Source organism: Trachurus japonicus, chromosome 20 (genome assembly GCF_045865225.1).
Source record: "Trachurus japonicus isolate A0001 chromosome 20, Traja_1.0".
Taxonomy (NCBI): domain Eukaryota; kingdom Metazoa; phylum Chordata; class Actinopteri; order Carangiformes; family Carangidae; genus Trachurus; species Trachurus japonicus.
This window is the reverse complement of record NC_140926.1, coordinates 13,482,555-13,495,423: the sequence shown is the minus strand read 5'-3', so window position 1 is coordinate 13,495,423 and position 12,869 is coordinate 13,482,555. Positions and strand designations below refer to the sequence as shown.

Below are 12,869 nucleotides of genomic sequence, written 5' to 3'. Positions count from 1 at the left end.
AATGTTTAGTCAAGAAAAGCAGCAATAGTTAAAGGAAGGGTTAACATGTGGTGCTAAAGGTTGCTTTAAAGTTAATAAGTTGGGTGCAGCCGTCATAGAAAAGGATTCACCCAGATGCAGTGTTTACTCAAAGTTAAGACAGCAACTACTGATCATTTTGATCATTGCTGGAGTAATTGTAGTATAGTATTTAAAATATCAGATTATATTGAGAAATCTTCATCTGCCAGATCAACAGTTTAAGATCTTAAGATATTCAGTTTTCTTTTTCATAGGGGAACCAGCAAATGTTCACATCTGGAACCAGTACGAAATAATTTAATTATTAACTAATAAATAAAAGTGTTACACATTCAGATGATGAACTCATTAATCCATAGAAACTGAGAACAAAAAGTGCACGGTCTTGTTGAGCTAAACAGTGGACCAGCACACACAAACAGAAATCCTTATAATAACAAGTATCCTTCCGGTGTGCGCAAGTATATCTCTCTCATTTTTTGTGCAGACACAGAGACGAAGAAACAAACAACAAACCATGAAATTTAAGACCACTGAAAGATCAAGCTTTATAAATGCTAAACAAAATATGATCAAGCCAATCAAAATCCGTTCTTACTTCGGGTCAGGCGGTCCATCCGACAGCGGCTTCATCGACAGTTTGCAGAGTGAGCGAAAGACGAGGAAGGCATCTTTCTGGAGGATGTGGGAGAACTTAGCACCAGGTGGCTGGCCCGGTGCTCCTCCAGATTCCTGCACGGCAACAAAAACAGGGAGGGAAAAAAAATAGAAATCAGTGTGTAGTTAGTAACATGTTATTCAACTGAATGGAACATCCTCCAGCCCGCTCGTCATAAACAGTGTGATTACAAGCTTCCAGATCTATTAGTTTTGTTTGACCCTGATCACCACTGAGTGCAATCAAACTTAATTGCAGAGTTCATATATAGCTGAAGAGATGGATGATTACATAAGACATTCCAGGAAATATGTTCACTTTAATTACTGAGACTGGCTTCAGCGGTTCCCAAGGTGCGTGTGTTGACAATCTCATTCAATATTTTGTCTTCTGATTAAATCAAGTGGTTCATTTTCCTCTGGCTTACATCCAATACAGCTGTAAAATATTAATCAAATTAAATATGTTTTTTTGACAGGGCTCAACACACTTGACAGTCATGAGACATAAAATTAACACATATTTAAAACAATTTCTTGTGTAATTTACTTGCTCTTGTGTTATTCAGTGGCTCGTACTTCCTCCCTATACAGTAAATCATGTTTTGTTTCCACAACCGTGCTCCGTCCTTCACCTGAGTGTCATTGGATGAGACAGACAGTCTGTCATCAGGCAGCGAGGGGGTGAAGCTGGCAGAAATAGGCGTGCCGGGGATCCCGTTGGCATGGACGTGCTCGCTGTCGCTGCCCAGGGTGCCCTCGTCCTCCAGAGAGCTCTGGGTGCCCTCGGTCACCTCGGTCACCTCGGTCACCGCTTCGGCCGGCTCCGATTCTGCCGGCTCGCCCTCACCGGCGGGCTCCTTGGTGTCGGAGCAGAGGTTCGCAGGGTCCAGGCAGTGTCCTGTGGTGACGATGGAGTGGGGGGTTAGATTGACGAGGGAGACGCAACTATTCTCCCAATTTACTGTCCCCTTGCCATCCCCCCCCCTGGCAAGGAAACATTAAATTGTCAGTCTGGTATTTGACATGATGTTCTGGTCAAGTACAAAAAGAGAAAATGGGCGAGCGGTCAGGTTAAGAGAGGATAAAAGAGTCCATTTCTGCTCAATGTACCACCGGACCATTGCAGTCTGTTTGTCTATTTGCTGCTGAAGGGTAAAAGTGAACTGAAAAAGGACGCCAGAGCACTTTCCTATTGTGTGTGTGAGTTAATAGAGCTTTTTTCAACAAGCATAAAAAAAAAAACAAGATTTCTTTTTTACTTTAACACACAAAGAACGACTACTGCGCCTTCTTTTTGTCAGCCTCTGAGGAAACTTCAGGGAGCTTGACCTGACCTAAAATTATAGTGTTGCATCCCAGCAAGAGAGGGCTGGGTTTAGAGATGTTTGGTTCTTTGCCTTTCAGACACAATTTTTACCCAGAGGTGCTTGTTTATGCCGAACAGGAGCACCATCTTGGAAATAATTCATCTGTCATGTAAGGTGCAGCATGGATAGTCTGCATTGTGTCTCTTTCTTAGCTCCCTAGTTGTTCAGTGAAACGCTAAATGTACCATAACTATAAATCCACTCACTTGACGGTTACTTTAAAGGCAAAATCTATAGGTGAAGATTCATTTTGCGCGTTTATTTCTTTCAAAGGCGGTTGAATGACTCCTTCAACATTAGTGTGACAAATGTGCCTGAAGATAATTATGATTTGGGAGACCGTGTATTTTCCGTTCATAGCACACGCTGCAATTTAAAAATAGTCCCACACAGAGCATGACTCACCTCCTGCAACAGTATTGACGACCTCCTGCAGGATACTCTGGACTATTTCTTGGGCTTTCTCCTCATAGTTTGGAGTCTCCTCCTCCTCCTCGCCGGCCTCTGAATGCTGCTGGGCTGCTGCATCTGAACAACACATGCACACTTTCAGGGGACACACACATCATCCTTTTTTTTTATCTAACTAAAAAGGTGCAGAGTGCAACAGATATATTCTGCTGCAGGCATGAAGCTCTCTGGACCAGCGTGCATAGACTTACAGAATCACTGAATGACTGATTGTTCTTTTTTATCCTCCTCCTTACTGCCCTACGCCAGTTCTCTCAATGAATTTGGCATCAAATGTTTGGTAATAATAGTAAACATAGGTTCTGGCTGCGTCATGTTCTTTGACTGAAACTGCACAGGATGTGAAAGGGAAGCTTTTAATGTGCGTATTCAGGGTGTTCACTTCAACCAATGATGTTTCTATGAACACATAAGCCAGAATGGATATGAAAGATCTTTGTGTGTGTGTGTGTGTGTGTGTGTGTGTGTGTGTGTGTGTGTGTGTGTGTGTGAGGCCTAATGAATTTGAAGTCACTGTGTTAAAGAGTTTGACAGCGAGTAATGTGGTCAGCGATTTCATTTAATGTGATGGGCATGTGAAGGCTGAAAGGACGGGATTTCTTTCAACCGGTTGAAATTTCATCCTCGTATTAATGACAAGCAGGAAAGTGTAGTTTTCTGGTATTCTAAAAAATTCAAGAGAATAAAAGGATCCACTTCAGCCGGACTCACTCTGAGCTGCTGCAGTAGCTTGATCCGCCTCCGTCTGCTCATTTTCAGCCACGCAGAAATCCGACCCGTTCTCTGGATCCGGACTCTCGTAGACCGGCCCCGGCTCCTCCTGCTCCCCAGACACAGACCTGCTGCTGCCCTCAGGGGCCGGTGTCGACGGGGTGGACGGGGTGGATGGGATGGTGATGCTGGGGGTCGTCGGGGTGACGGGGCCGTTGGCCTCCGGGGTTTGACCCTTGGCCGGTGGCGGGTGGATGTGAGTCTGGAGCTGAGGGGAGTCTGGCTCAGTGTGCTGGGTGACCGGCGAGTGCTGCCGGTGCCGCTCTCTCTCCAGCTGCTTCGCCTCCTGCAGCTGTGGGACGGGGGGGGTGGGGGGGGGTGGGGGTTACAACACACGTACGCAAAAAATAAAAAACAAAACAAAACACACACACACACACATACACGAGCACACACGGAGGACGGCAAAAGCATTCATAGAGAACAGGCACATGCAACACACACGTACGCACACAGAGAAAAAAGACGGGTTAAGACGATGTAAACCAACTCATAACAACAATTACAAGTCTGAACAACCTGGCTAGACTCTCAGAGGACTGAGTGAGCCCACAGCAGGGCCGCAACACTTCCATATGTGAACGCAATGGGCGAAAGACAGCTATTGGGACAATTTCTCAAATTTCAGGAAAGTAAAAGCTTATATTAAATGTGTGTTTTCATGGTAATATATATGAATGCACTCTGTGAGAAGTAGGCCATGCCACTACAACTGCAATGAGACGAACTTTGTGGAATCAATTCATTTTGGTGGAAAATGGCTCGTACGGCCACGTCCTGACTCCTGGCTGATGTGGCATGACTGACAGGTATTACCACTGCTTCATATTGAGGGAGGGAAAGCGTTGCTGGGTAGGTCATGAGCTAAAAGTAGGTCACAAGAAATTTACACATGGCTGTGGTGTGCTGTCAGTGAACATTGTTGTTATTTCAGGTCAGAGATTGCCACACGGCAGAGGTAAAGTTTGGTTTTGAGAAAAATCAAACTATCTCTACGGCTAACCTCTGCTGATCGTAGAGGAGAGGGAAAAAAAACACTTTTATGCACAGTTACACATTCATAGCAAACACCAATACAAGTTCCAAAAACAGAGAGCAAACAATTACAAGCAGTGGAAATTCTCTCAGCCAAGATAAATTAACAACAGCCCATGGTGCATTTTCAGTCCAAGTGCATTTGTAGATTTGTTGGGCGTAAATGTTTGAAAAAAAAAAGAAAAAAAAAGACTTGAGTGACTCAAAGAGAAAAAGCACAGTAACTTAAGAGAGACATGGGTAACAGCTGGAAATATAAACAGTGTGACACATTTACAAACCGATGATGATAGATGGTGATCCTTCAATCTAAAACAGACTAGCATTTAAAATTCTTGACTGTAATCCACAATATAAATCTGCCAAACGCGGGAGACTGATGGCCAATATGAATCTGTGTCTGTAGCCATTCTCATGACACAATTATACATCTGTTCTACAAGCCAAACCAAAATCTGCATCTGCATTTCATATCTAGTTCCTGCACAAAACCCTTTTTATTAAACCCGCTGTGTCTCGTTATCTTCCATCGGAAGATTTAACCTCCAATTAAATCATGCTGCTGTTGTCACATTTAAATGTAAACACCTGAATTCAATGACGGAGCACTCTGGGTGCAACAATTTGTATTGGATATGAGCCACGGTAACAAGGCCAGACAAACACGCCTCCACTGGAGGGGACAGACGAGGCAGCACAAGCAAACTAAGCTCATTATTTAAATGCCACCTCAGTCGGATAGTGAAGGCCGTGTGAGAGTGAGCGAGACAAACCCTATGTGTGTGTGCATGTGTGTGTGTGTGTGATCATACCATGCTGAGCTGCAGTCAGGAGGACACACACACAAACACTGAAAGTGGATCTCCCTGTGCAGCAGCACAACACTATGCAGGCAGTGACAACACAACAATAGGCCTCGTCTCTATCGCTACCCCTGACTGTTCTGTTATATCTCTATGTCGACTCTAAACTAGTTGCTCATTGTTCTAAAAGAACTGCGTAAACCCTTTGGAGAAACAAAGTAACACAAAAACAGCTGTCAGGACCGAGACAGGCGGAGCTGACCTGTGATAAAACATTTATCACGCCCAGGTGAGACTGTAAACTAAAATGTAAATTGGTTGCGGGAGAAACGAGATGATTTGTAGGCAAGTCAACAAAAGCCACGGCAAGCATATGGTGGAAGAACTACACAGCATACCTGCTCCTGTGCAGTGTAGGAGCAAAGGAAGGAAACGGATGAGTGCATGAATGAATGAGGAAAAAAGCTTAATGTGCAAATACAGATACACAGAGAAGAGTTTGAAAAGAGTTCGGATCAGGCAAGTCACGGCAGTCCTGCACGCTTTACCTGGCGGTCACGCTTTCTGGAGGCCAGAGACCAAGATAGCTTGTGATTTGTAAGCTATGTGTCCAAAAGGAAGGGAGGGAGGCAGGTGAAGAGGGGGAAAGTGTCATTCAAAAAGAAAAAGATGACATTAGAGCAAGCTTTTCTTTTCTTTTCTTTTCTTTTTTTAAAGGCTAAAATGTCCCTCTGGACGTAAAGCAAACACGACTTCAATCAAATGAGGAATATGCGTTTTTGGATAAACCCATAAAGCAGAAAGCTTTCACACAGAATATAATGTATTTCAATATATTACAATCTAATCTGAATCCAAGCCAAACTAACTTTACAGATTAATAATTAGTTGCATCGTTTCAAAACTGCAAGCTCATATTTTTAAGTCAAAGAATTGCAGTTTGTGTTGGTACTGTAGAAAACTTTTCACTTTCGTAACTGTCCCCTCTCTGATGATGTGTGTAAAAAGCATTCTGTGTTATTACTGCGGCGTGTGTCTGAGGGTTGGACATACTGCTTGATTCTCCATGCGTGCAAAGATGACGTTGAGCATCTGTGTGAGCGTAGCCTTGGCTGTGGTCTGGTTGATGAGGTTCTTGCTGGCCAGGTAAATGTTGTAACAGGTGCGGACGGCCTGCAGGACGGTGCCCTCGTGGATTTCTATGTGCTGAGAGGTTACCGCTGTTAACAGAGCCTGCAAGGAAGGAAGAGCAAAGAAAGACTGAGTAAAATAAAGAAAATCAAACTGACAAGTGTGTTAAAAGATCTTTTACTTGGGATCACATGATAAAAAGGACTTTTAAGGGAAATTATTATTCTACACTTTTCCCAAATTTCCTAACTGAGTTTCCTGAGGCCTCATGTAAAAAAAAGGTAATTTGTTCCATTACAAAGATTTCAAAAACAAAACAAACCACCTCTATAGATGGATTGTAAATGTATGCAGATATAAATAGTCACATTGGCTATTCACACCAGGTGCAAATAATATTATTACTGGCTACCCACACCTGTGTGGAAATTTGCCTTTATTAAAATGTCATCGGCTAATAAAGAAATTTTATAGTCTTGACCTGGCATCTGTACGATTATTATTCTGAGTAATCCCTCGCAGAGTGTAATGGACTTGTTGGACAACCCTGTCTACTTCCTCTTTCCAGACCAAATAAGTTTGATGTGGCTCGATCTTTTCTTATCCTTGGCTTCGCTCTTTGGATAAGAGACAATACTTGGATAGTTTTATTAAAGGTCTGATGGAATCAAAATTTCTGTAATTATATTTATATTGAACTAATCAAGATCTGTCTCTGCACCATTATACTGTCTGTAGTTTATCATAAAGCTGTTACCTTTAACTTTTAACTTGTACCTTCACTTTGTCAAATGCCAGTATGTCTCTGAAGCCTCTTTTCACACGTGTGCTTCACTACATAAATGCTGTGGAAATTTCACATGATGGTGACATGTTTAAAAAGCAGCCTGAAGGGTTTGCCAAGTCCTTCTAGTAGTTCTGCTCAGGACCTGTTTCATTTTTTTTTTCTAAACTTCTCTCCCGCAGTTTGACAACACAAATGACTGTTTGCAGGTTTTTAAAAAGCAGAAAGTATTATGTGAGAAAAATGAACTTTGAACGAGTCCTGCAATTCATACCTCACTGATAATGAAACTGATTAACACATTTCATGGACTAAGAGGTTTTTACAGCCTGTGGGAGGTTTTGAAGCTTTTACCTACTATTGTTGGTCTGCAGTCAAGCCACGAGTATAAACAGTCAATCCACACTTTGAACAAAATCTAAAACCTATCACAGGGGCAGAATTGTGAGGGCTATTTAAGCTTTGTGGCAAAATATTCAACTTGTTGTGGGGACAAAACAAAGAAAATCAACCTAAAAGATTCAGAATGTTTTTATAGAAACTATGCTGCCTCTATATATATATATAAAATCACACTTTTTGGTGTGGAAGATGAAGATTGTCTCTCTCTAAATCATCCAAATCCCAATTTTCTTGACAAATAAATATTAATTAATAAGCTAAAAGAGCGCCAAGATCTCAAATTACAGTGATTTGCCTTTAGGAAATTACCGCTACAGGGAATTAAAAGAGGAGTAACACACCTTAATAATCTGTAGCTGAACGCCCTCATCAGTCTGCGGCCCTTGAAAACAGGCGCAGATGGTCTCTATGATCCTGTCGATGAGCTTCTTGCCCGGGGCCGTGTTGTCCGGGGCGCTCCCTGTCAGGTGGCCGTACGCTATCAGCTTCTACAAGTCAGATACATACGCAAACACAAATGTAAACACACGGGCACAACCTGTAAGGGAGAGTATGACCTGATAGCCATTATACGAAATAAGACATGGGTAAGAAACTGCATATAAAAACCATATAAAAACATGCATGCAAACTATAGGGGGTCTGCAGTCCAACGTGGCCTCACACTGACCTGTAAACAGTCGAGTGAGGTGATGACGATGCGGGGACATTTGGACTGACATGCCAGCTCAAACGGCAAGAAGTACTTGTCGGCTTCAATGAAGTTGGTCTTTGATTTGATTGGCGGTAAAGTGCTGGAACCAGATTTGCCGTCTCCGCTGGGTGGACTATAGAGAGGAACAATACAGAAAAAAACAAAAGAGATAGAGACTGTGAGGCGAACGCTGCGATCACACGGTCCAGTCTGTCGGCCGGAGTCACTGACAGAGAAGCGAAGAGTTCAGAAATCGTCCTGACAGACTCACACTCCCTTCGACATCCAAGCATGATTAACAGTGCGTGAACAGGTTAGTGCTAACAATGGTATGTTTGAGTGTACAGCCTCATCCTCAGCTCCAACAGGATATTAAACCTCCTCAACCTGAAAACGTCTTGCCCTGCATACCGCTCCTCAAGGGAAACTGCAGACTAACAAAATCTTTATTACACTGAATTTGATACGGTGCCTGACTGCTTGAGATTTTTCACTACATCTCTCTATGGGAGGGGCAGCAACCTCAGAGGTTTGTTATTCAGGCTCAGACGTTGCCATGTGCTCATGCTGACGAAGCATCTACCCGGCCTCAGACTGGTAACTGTGCCTTAAATCAAATGATACGACTATTTTCTTCTGAATTTTTTAAAACGCACAGAGACACAGACATAAAATATGGACCGGTGCTTTCAGCAGCCATGTGTGTGTCTACAGCTACAGCGTCCCCCAAGCACAACCACCACACCCAGACTGCACTAGCTAGCTGGAATAAGGAGAGGAGCAGGAGAAGAGTGAGAGGGAGGGAGAGAGGAAGGGAGGGTTGCTTTGTTTATGCCTTGGCAAGGGAAAAGGATGACTTCAGCTCTTTTTAGAGGGACGACCTCACTGAGTGGGGCAGGACACAGGCATGGAGAGAAACAGAAGAAGAGGGGAGAGATGGAGCGCCTTGTGAAGGAGGGGAGGCGGCTGAAAATACTACAAGAGGTCTATTTGAAAACAAAGACAGAAACAGGAGATGGCTAAAAGGAATTAAAGAGAAATTAACAGAAGAGACAAAAAGAAGAAGGGTGGGAGGTTTAAGAGCATAGTAGGGAGGGGAACAAAAGATAATCCAAAAAAAAAAACAACAGAGATAGGAATTAAAAGGAGTTGGAGAAGGAACAAGAGATATGGTGCGAAAACCTTGAATCTGTGTTAACACAGCGCTCTCGCCATTTGCAAAACCTTTTTTCCCGACAACAACATCAAAGTAGAGCTGTGATTCAGCAAAGAGCATCCATTCTGCCGGCTCCTGAGTATGGTCTGACCCAGTCTCCATCTCTCTCAGCTATTGTGTTGTGTGTCTGCGGGGAGCTCTCCTCTCCTCCTCATGCTTATTCCTGGACTCGGTGCTTAATGTCAGCCGGCCTGCTCTCTGCCTTATAATCAGCCCAATGTCAGACAGAGCCCGCTTAGAAAACATAATGTGGACATTAATTTGGTTTTTAGTCAGCAAGGTGCACATCCAGGACTGTAACTACTGGCTGCTTCGCTTAAAGCAACAGCGTGTATTTTGTCTGTGTATATGACAGTAGCCTAGTTGACAAAATCACATTGTCCTCATCAAGTTTGCTTAGCTGTCATGAGAATGCTAAAAGGACAGCATTACATTTTAGGAGACATGCTTATTGTCTTATATCCTTGTAATACCACAGTTTTACCTACTTAGAGGTACTTGCAGGTGGCTGGAAGCGGTGTTTGTGCTAAGCTACAGTGTCTGCTAACTGTCTGCTGCTTGTAGGATCCTTTATTCCCTTTACTGAGCTTGTTATGAGTCGACATGGAGATGGCGTGCTCAGAAGAAAAGCTCAGACATCTTCAGTACCATGACAACAGGGATATGAAAGCTCAGTTTTTCATGATAGTTAATTAATCAACTCCTTAGTCATTTAAACATAATATCTTCTTTTTACACCCAGAACCAGTCCCATTAGTTACTGTATATCGTTCTGACTGCGACTCTTGTGAGCTCTTATCCAGGTTCACCCAAATGTTTTATCTGAGTTAGATATGAGTCATTCTAGTGGGTAATTTTAACATTCGAGTAGATGTTCGTAGAGACAACCTGAACCATTGATTTAGTTCACTATTAGACTGAATCGAATTGAACTTTAAATGAACCCACTCACTGTTTTAATCACACCTTCAATCTTTTTCTAACGTCTGGCACAGAAATCGAAAATGAACATTTAACAATATTTCCCAAAACCCTCTTTTATCTGACCGTTTTCTATTAACAGTTCAGTTCACAATAAAGGAGTACACACCATTTGAGGGAAAAATCCATTACAACAGGTGTTTATCTGACAGTACAGTAATAAGATTTAGAGAAAGAATCCCGTCGGTATTCAGTCTATCATATGTCAGTACAATGGAGGGCAGCTATCTCATCCTAACTCCCACACAAGGTGGTGATCTTGTTGACAGCGCTGCAGCCTCACTGCGTACAACACTGTGGCACTTCTCAGAAAGCAGGTAGTGAGTCAGAGGATGCTTGCTTCTTGGTACAACTCAGAAAACGTGTCCTCTAAAGCAGATTTCAAGAGAGCTAGAAAAGAGGTGGCGTTCCCCTAATCTGGAAGAATTTCAAACACCTTGGAGAGATTGGCCATTAACATATGAAAAAGCCCTGTAAAGACAGAACCTCCTATGATTCATTGTTAATAGAAAGAAAACAAGTGCAACCCTAGTAACCCTCATAGTGATTTTTCTAAGCTTCTTTACAAATAACATTGTGACTACTGGAGAAAAGATGGCTGACTCAGATGACTGTAACTGCGTTATATTTAGACAGCTTCTCCCCTGTAGATCTCTATAATTTATTCAGCTAAACCAGTTTATTCAAAGATATTTTTCCTTGAATAAACTGTAATATTAGGTCTGATCAGCTGAACCGCATTTATAGCACAGAAACAGCTTTGTTACAGTTACCAATGATCTCCTCATGGCCTCAGACAGTGAACGCATCTCTTAACTTGTCCTACTTGTAGAGGAGCTTCTCCGCTGTCGTCAAGTGGTTTCTGTTTGTAGGAACTGTTGGTTTTCCTCTTAGTATCTTATTCTGTGAAGTACCTTGCGATGATGTAAATTACGATTTGGCACTTTACAAGTTAAGTTAAACTGGATTTTATCTAGTTAAACTGGATTTTATCTAATCTACTATTTCAACCTGATCAAATGAATTCAAAGAAAATCTCTTATATAGAAATATTCCTACAGTGATATAGAATTACATATACTGGGATGGATATTGCCTATTTCCAACTCCTACTCTTGGGATTTAAATCCGTCCTCGTATGCTATGCTACACAATTGATGTGCAAAGAGAAAGAACTTAAATGGGACGACAGGCCCACAAGAAACGTCTTCCTGTGTGTAGCTGTGACGCTACTGCATCTACATATGATGAAAAATAGGTTAGAGCTGCAAAGTACCAGAGATTAATCCAAAAGCTCCAGAAGCGGGAGCGTTTGAATGAGTTGGGTGTGGCTCATCATGGCTTCTTCATCTATCTATCTTTGATCTAGAAGTCCTAACCTCAGGGGTAAAATTTGGATGAAGTCGCTTACTGGTAATGCTAATTTGGAGAGAATAGAAGAGCTGGGGAGATATAATGGGCTTTGAAAATGGAAGGAGGGAAGGAGGGAGTGGGGGAGTGAGTGAGGGAGGGAAGGACTGTGTGAGAGTGAAAACAGTGAGGGATAAAAAAAAAACATTTTAGGGAAATAAAATGAAACAGCAGGAGGAGGAAAGGTTGCTGAATAGGAGAGGTGGCACTCGTGCTATGTTTCATTCCAAAGCCCACGTTACTTGGCAGCCCATACACGAGCATACCAAACACACACCAAAGACACACACACACAGTCTCAAAAACAAGTTAAGCATTAGGCAGGGGTTCGTGAAGAAAGCCTTTAATGAGAAGGCAAGGGGCTGTTGGGAACAGGCCAGGCAGAAAGACACAAACAAAAACACACTAGAGGCTTGCACACATACACACACACGCACACACACAATGTTCTAATCCAGTTTAGTTAGTGGTCTGAACACAGGAGAAAGCAACAGAGAGGCTCAGAGTTGAGCCATGAATTTTAGCACGCCTGCAGAAACAGACACAAAAACCAATTAAATGACCCTCGCTGCCGTATTGTGTTGTATAATTCATCAGTTGCTTACCTTAATTTTTCTGATTCCTCTTTGATTTCCTCTGAAACAAAAAGAGAAAGGGGAAGAGATGTTAAATTAGTCAATTATGAGCCACGGGGAATGTAAATTCTGCAGTATTTTACTCAGCTAATGACTCCATGGGGAGTGGAGCACATATCAGGCCTGGCAGCCACAGCAGTGGTTTTATTTATGAAGAAAGAAATCTTAAAAAAAAAAAAATCCTGAATTCACAACTTAAGTGTTCTTGCACATCAGATCAGATGATGCTGTTGAAAAGCTTTTTAAAGGCCACATTTCCCTCCCAGACTGCACAGCACTGTTTAACACTTTGCAAGAAAAAACAGTGAATTGTCAGACAGACATGACTGTGATGAAAGTATTCCAGCTGCATGAATGTCCGTGTTGTCATGGCGATCGCCTTGTTTACATCCCACCAGCAAGCACCACAAGTGCCTGCTTAATGTATTGCCTCAGCTGCAGTACAGTCGCCAAAAATGTAAATCATTATTAACTCTGCGTTGCTGTGT

The 12,869-nt window shown here is 42.5% G+C and overlaps 1 protein-coding gene across 2 annotated transcripts in view; it reads right to left on the bottom strand.

The window, feature by feature from the left end:
* Positions 1–12,869, bottom strand: part of arfgef1 (ADP-ribosylation factor guanine nucleotide-exchange factor 1 (brefeldin A-inhibited)) — a 53,089-nt gene that overhangs the window by 23,074 nt on the left and 17,146 nt on the right. The window contains exons 2-10 of one of the 2 annotated variants that reach the window (XM_085763076.1): positions 12,352–12,382; positions 8,116–8,272; positions 7,787–7,933; positions 6,182–6,361; positions 5,677–5,730; positions 3,231–3,582; positions 2,454–2,576; positions 1,314–1,579; positions 620–753 (exon numbers count right to left, since the gene is read on the bottom strand). In XM_085763076.1, coding sequence (XP_085619202.1) covers positions 620–753; positions 1,314–1,579; positions 2,454–2,576; positions 3,231–3,582; positions 5,677–5,730; positions 6,182–6,361; positions 7,787–7,933; positions 8,116–8,272; positions 12,352–12,382 — 1,444 coding nt within the window. The remainder of the gene's footprint in view (positions 1–619; positions 754–1,313; positions 1,580–2,453; positions 2,577–3,230; positions 3,583–5,676; positions 5,731–6,181; positions 6,362–7,786; positions 7,934–8,115; positions 8,273–12,351; positions 12,383–12,869) is intronic. The other variant, XM_085763077.1, reaches the window with a different exon arrangement.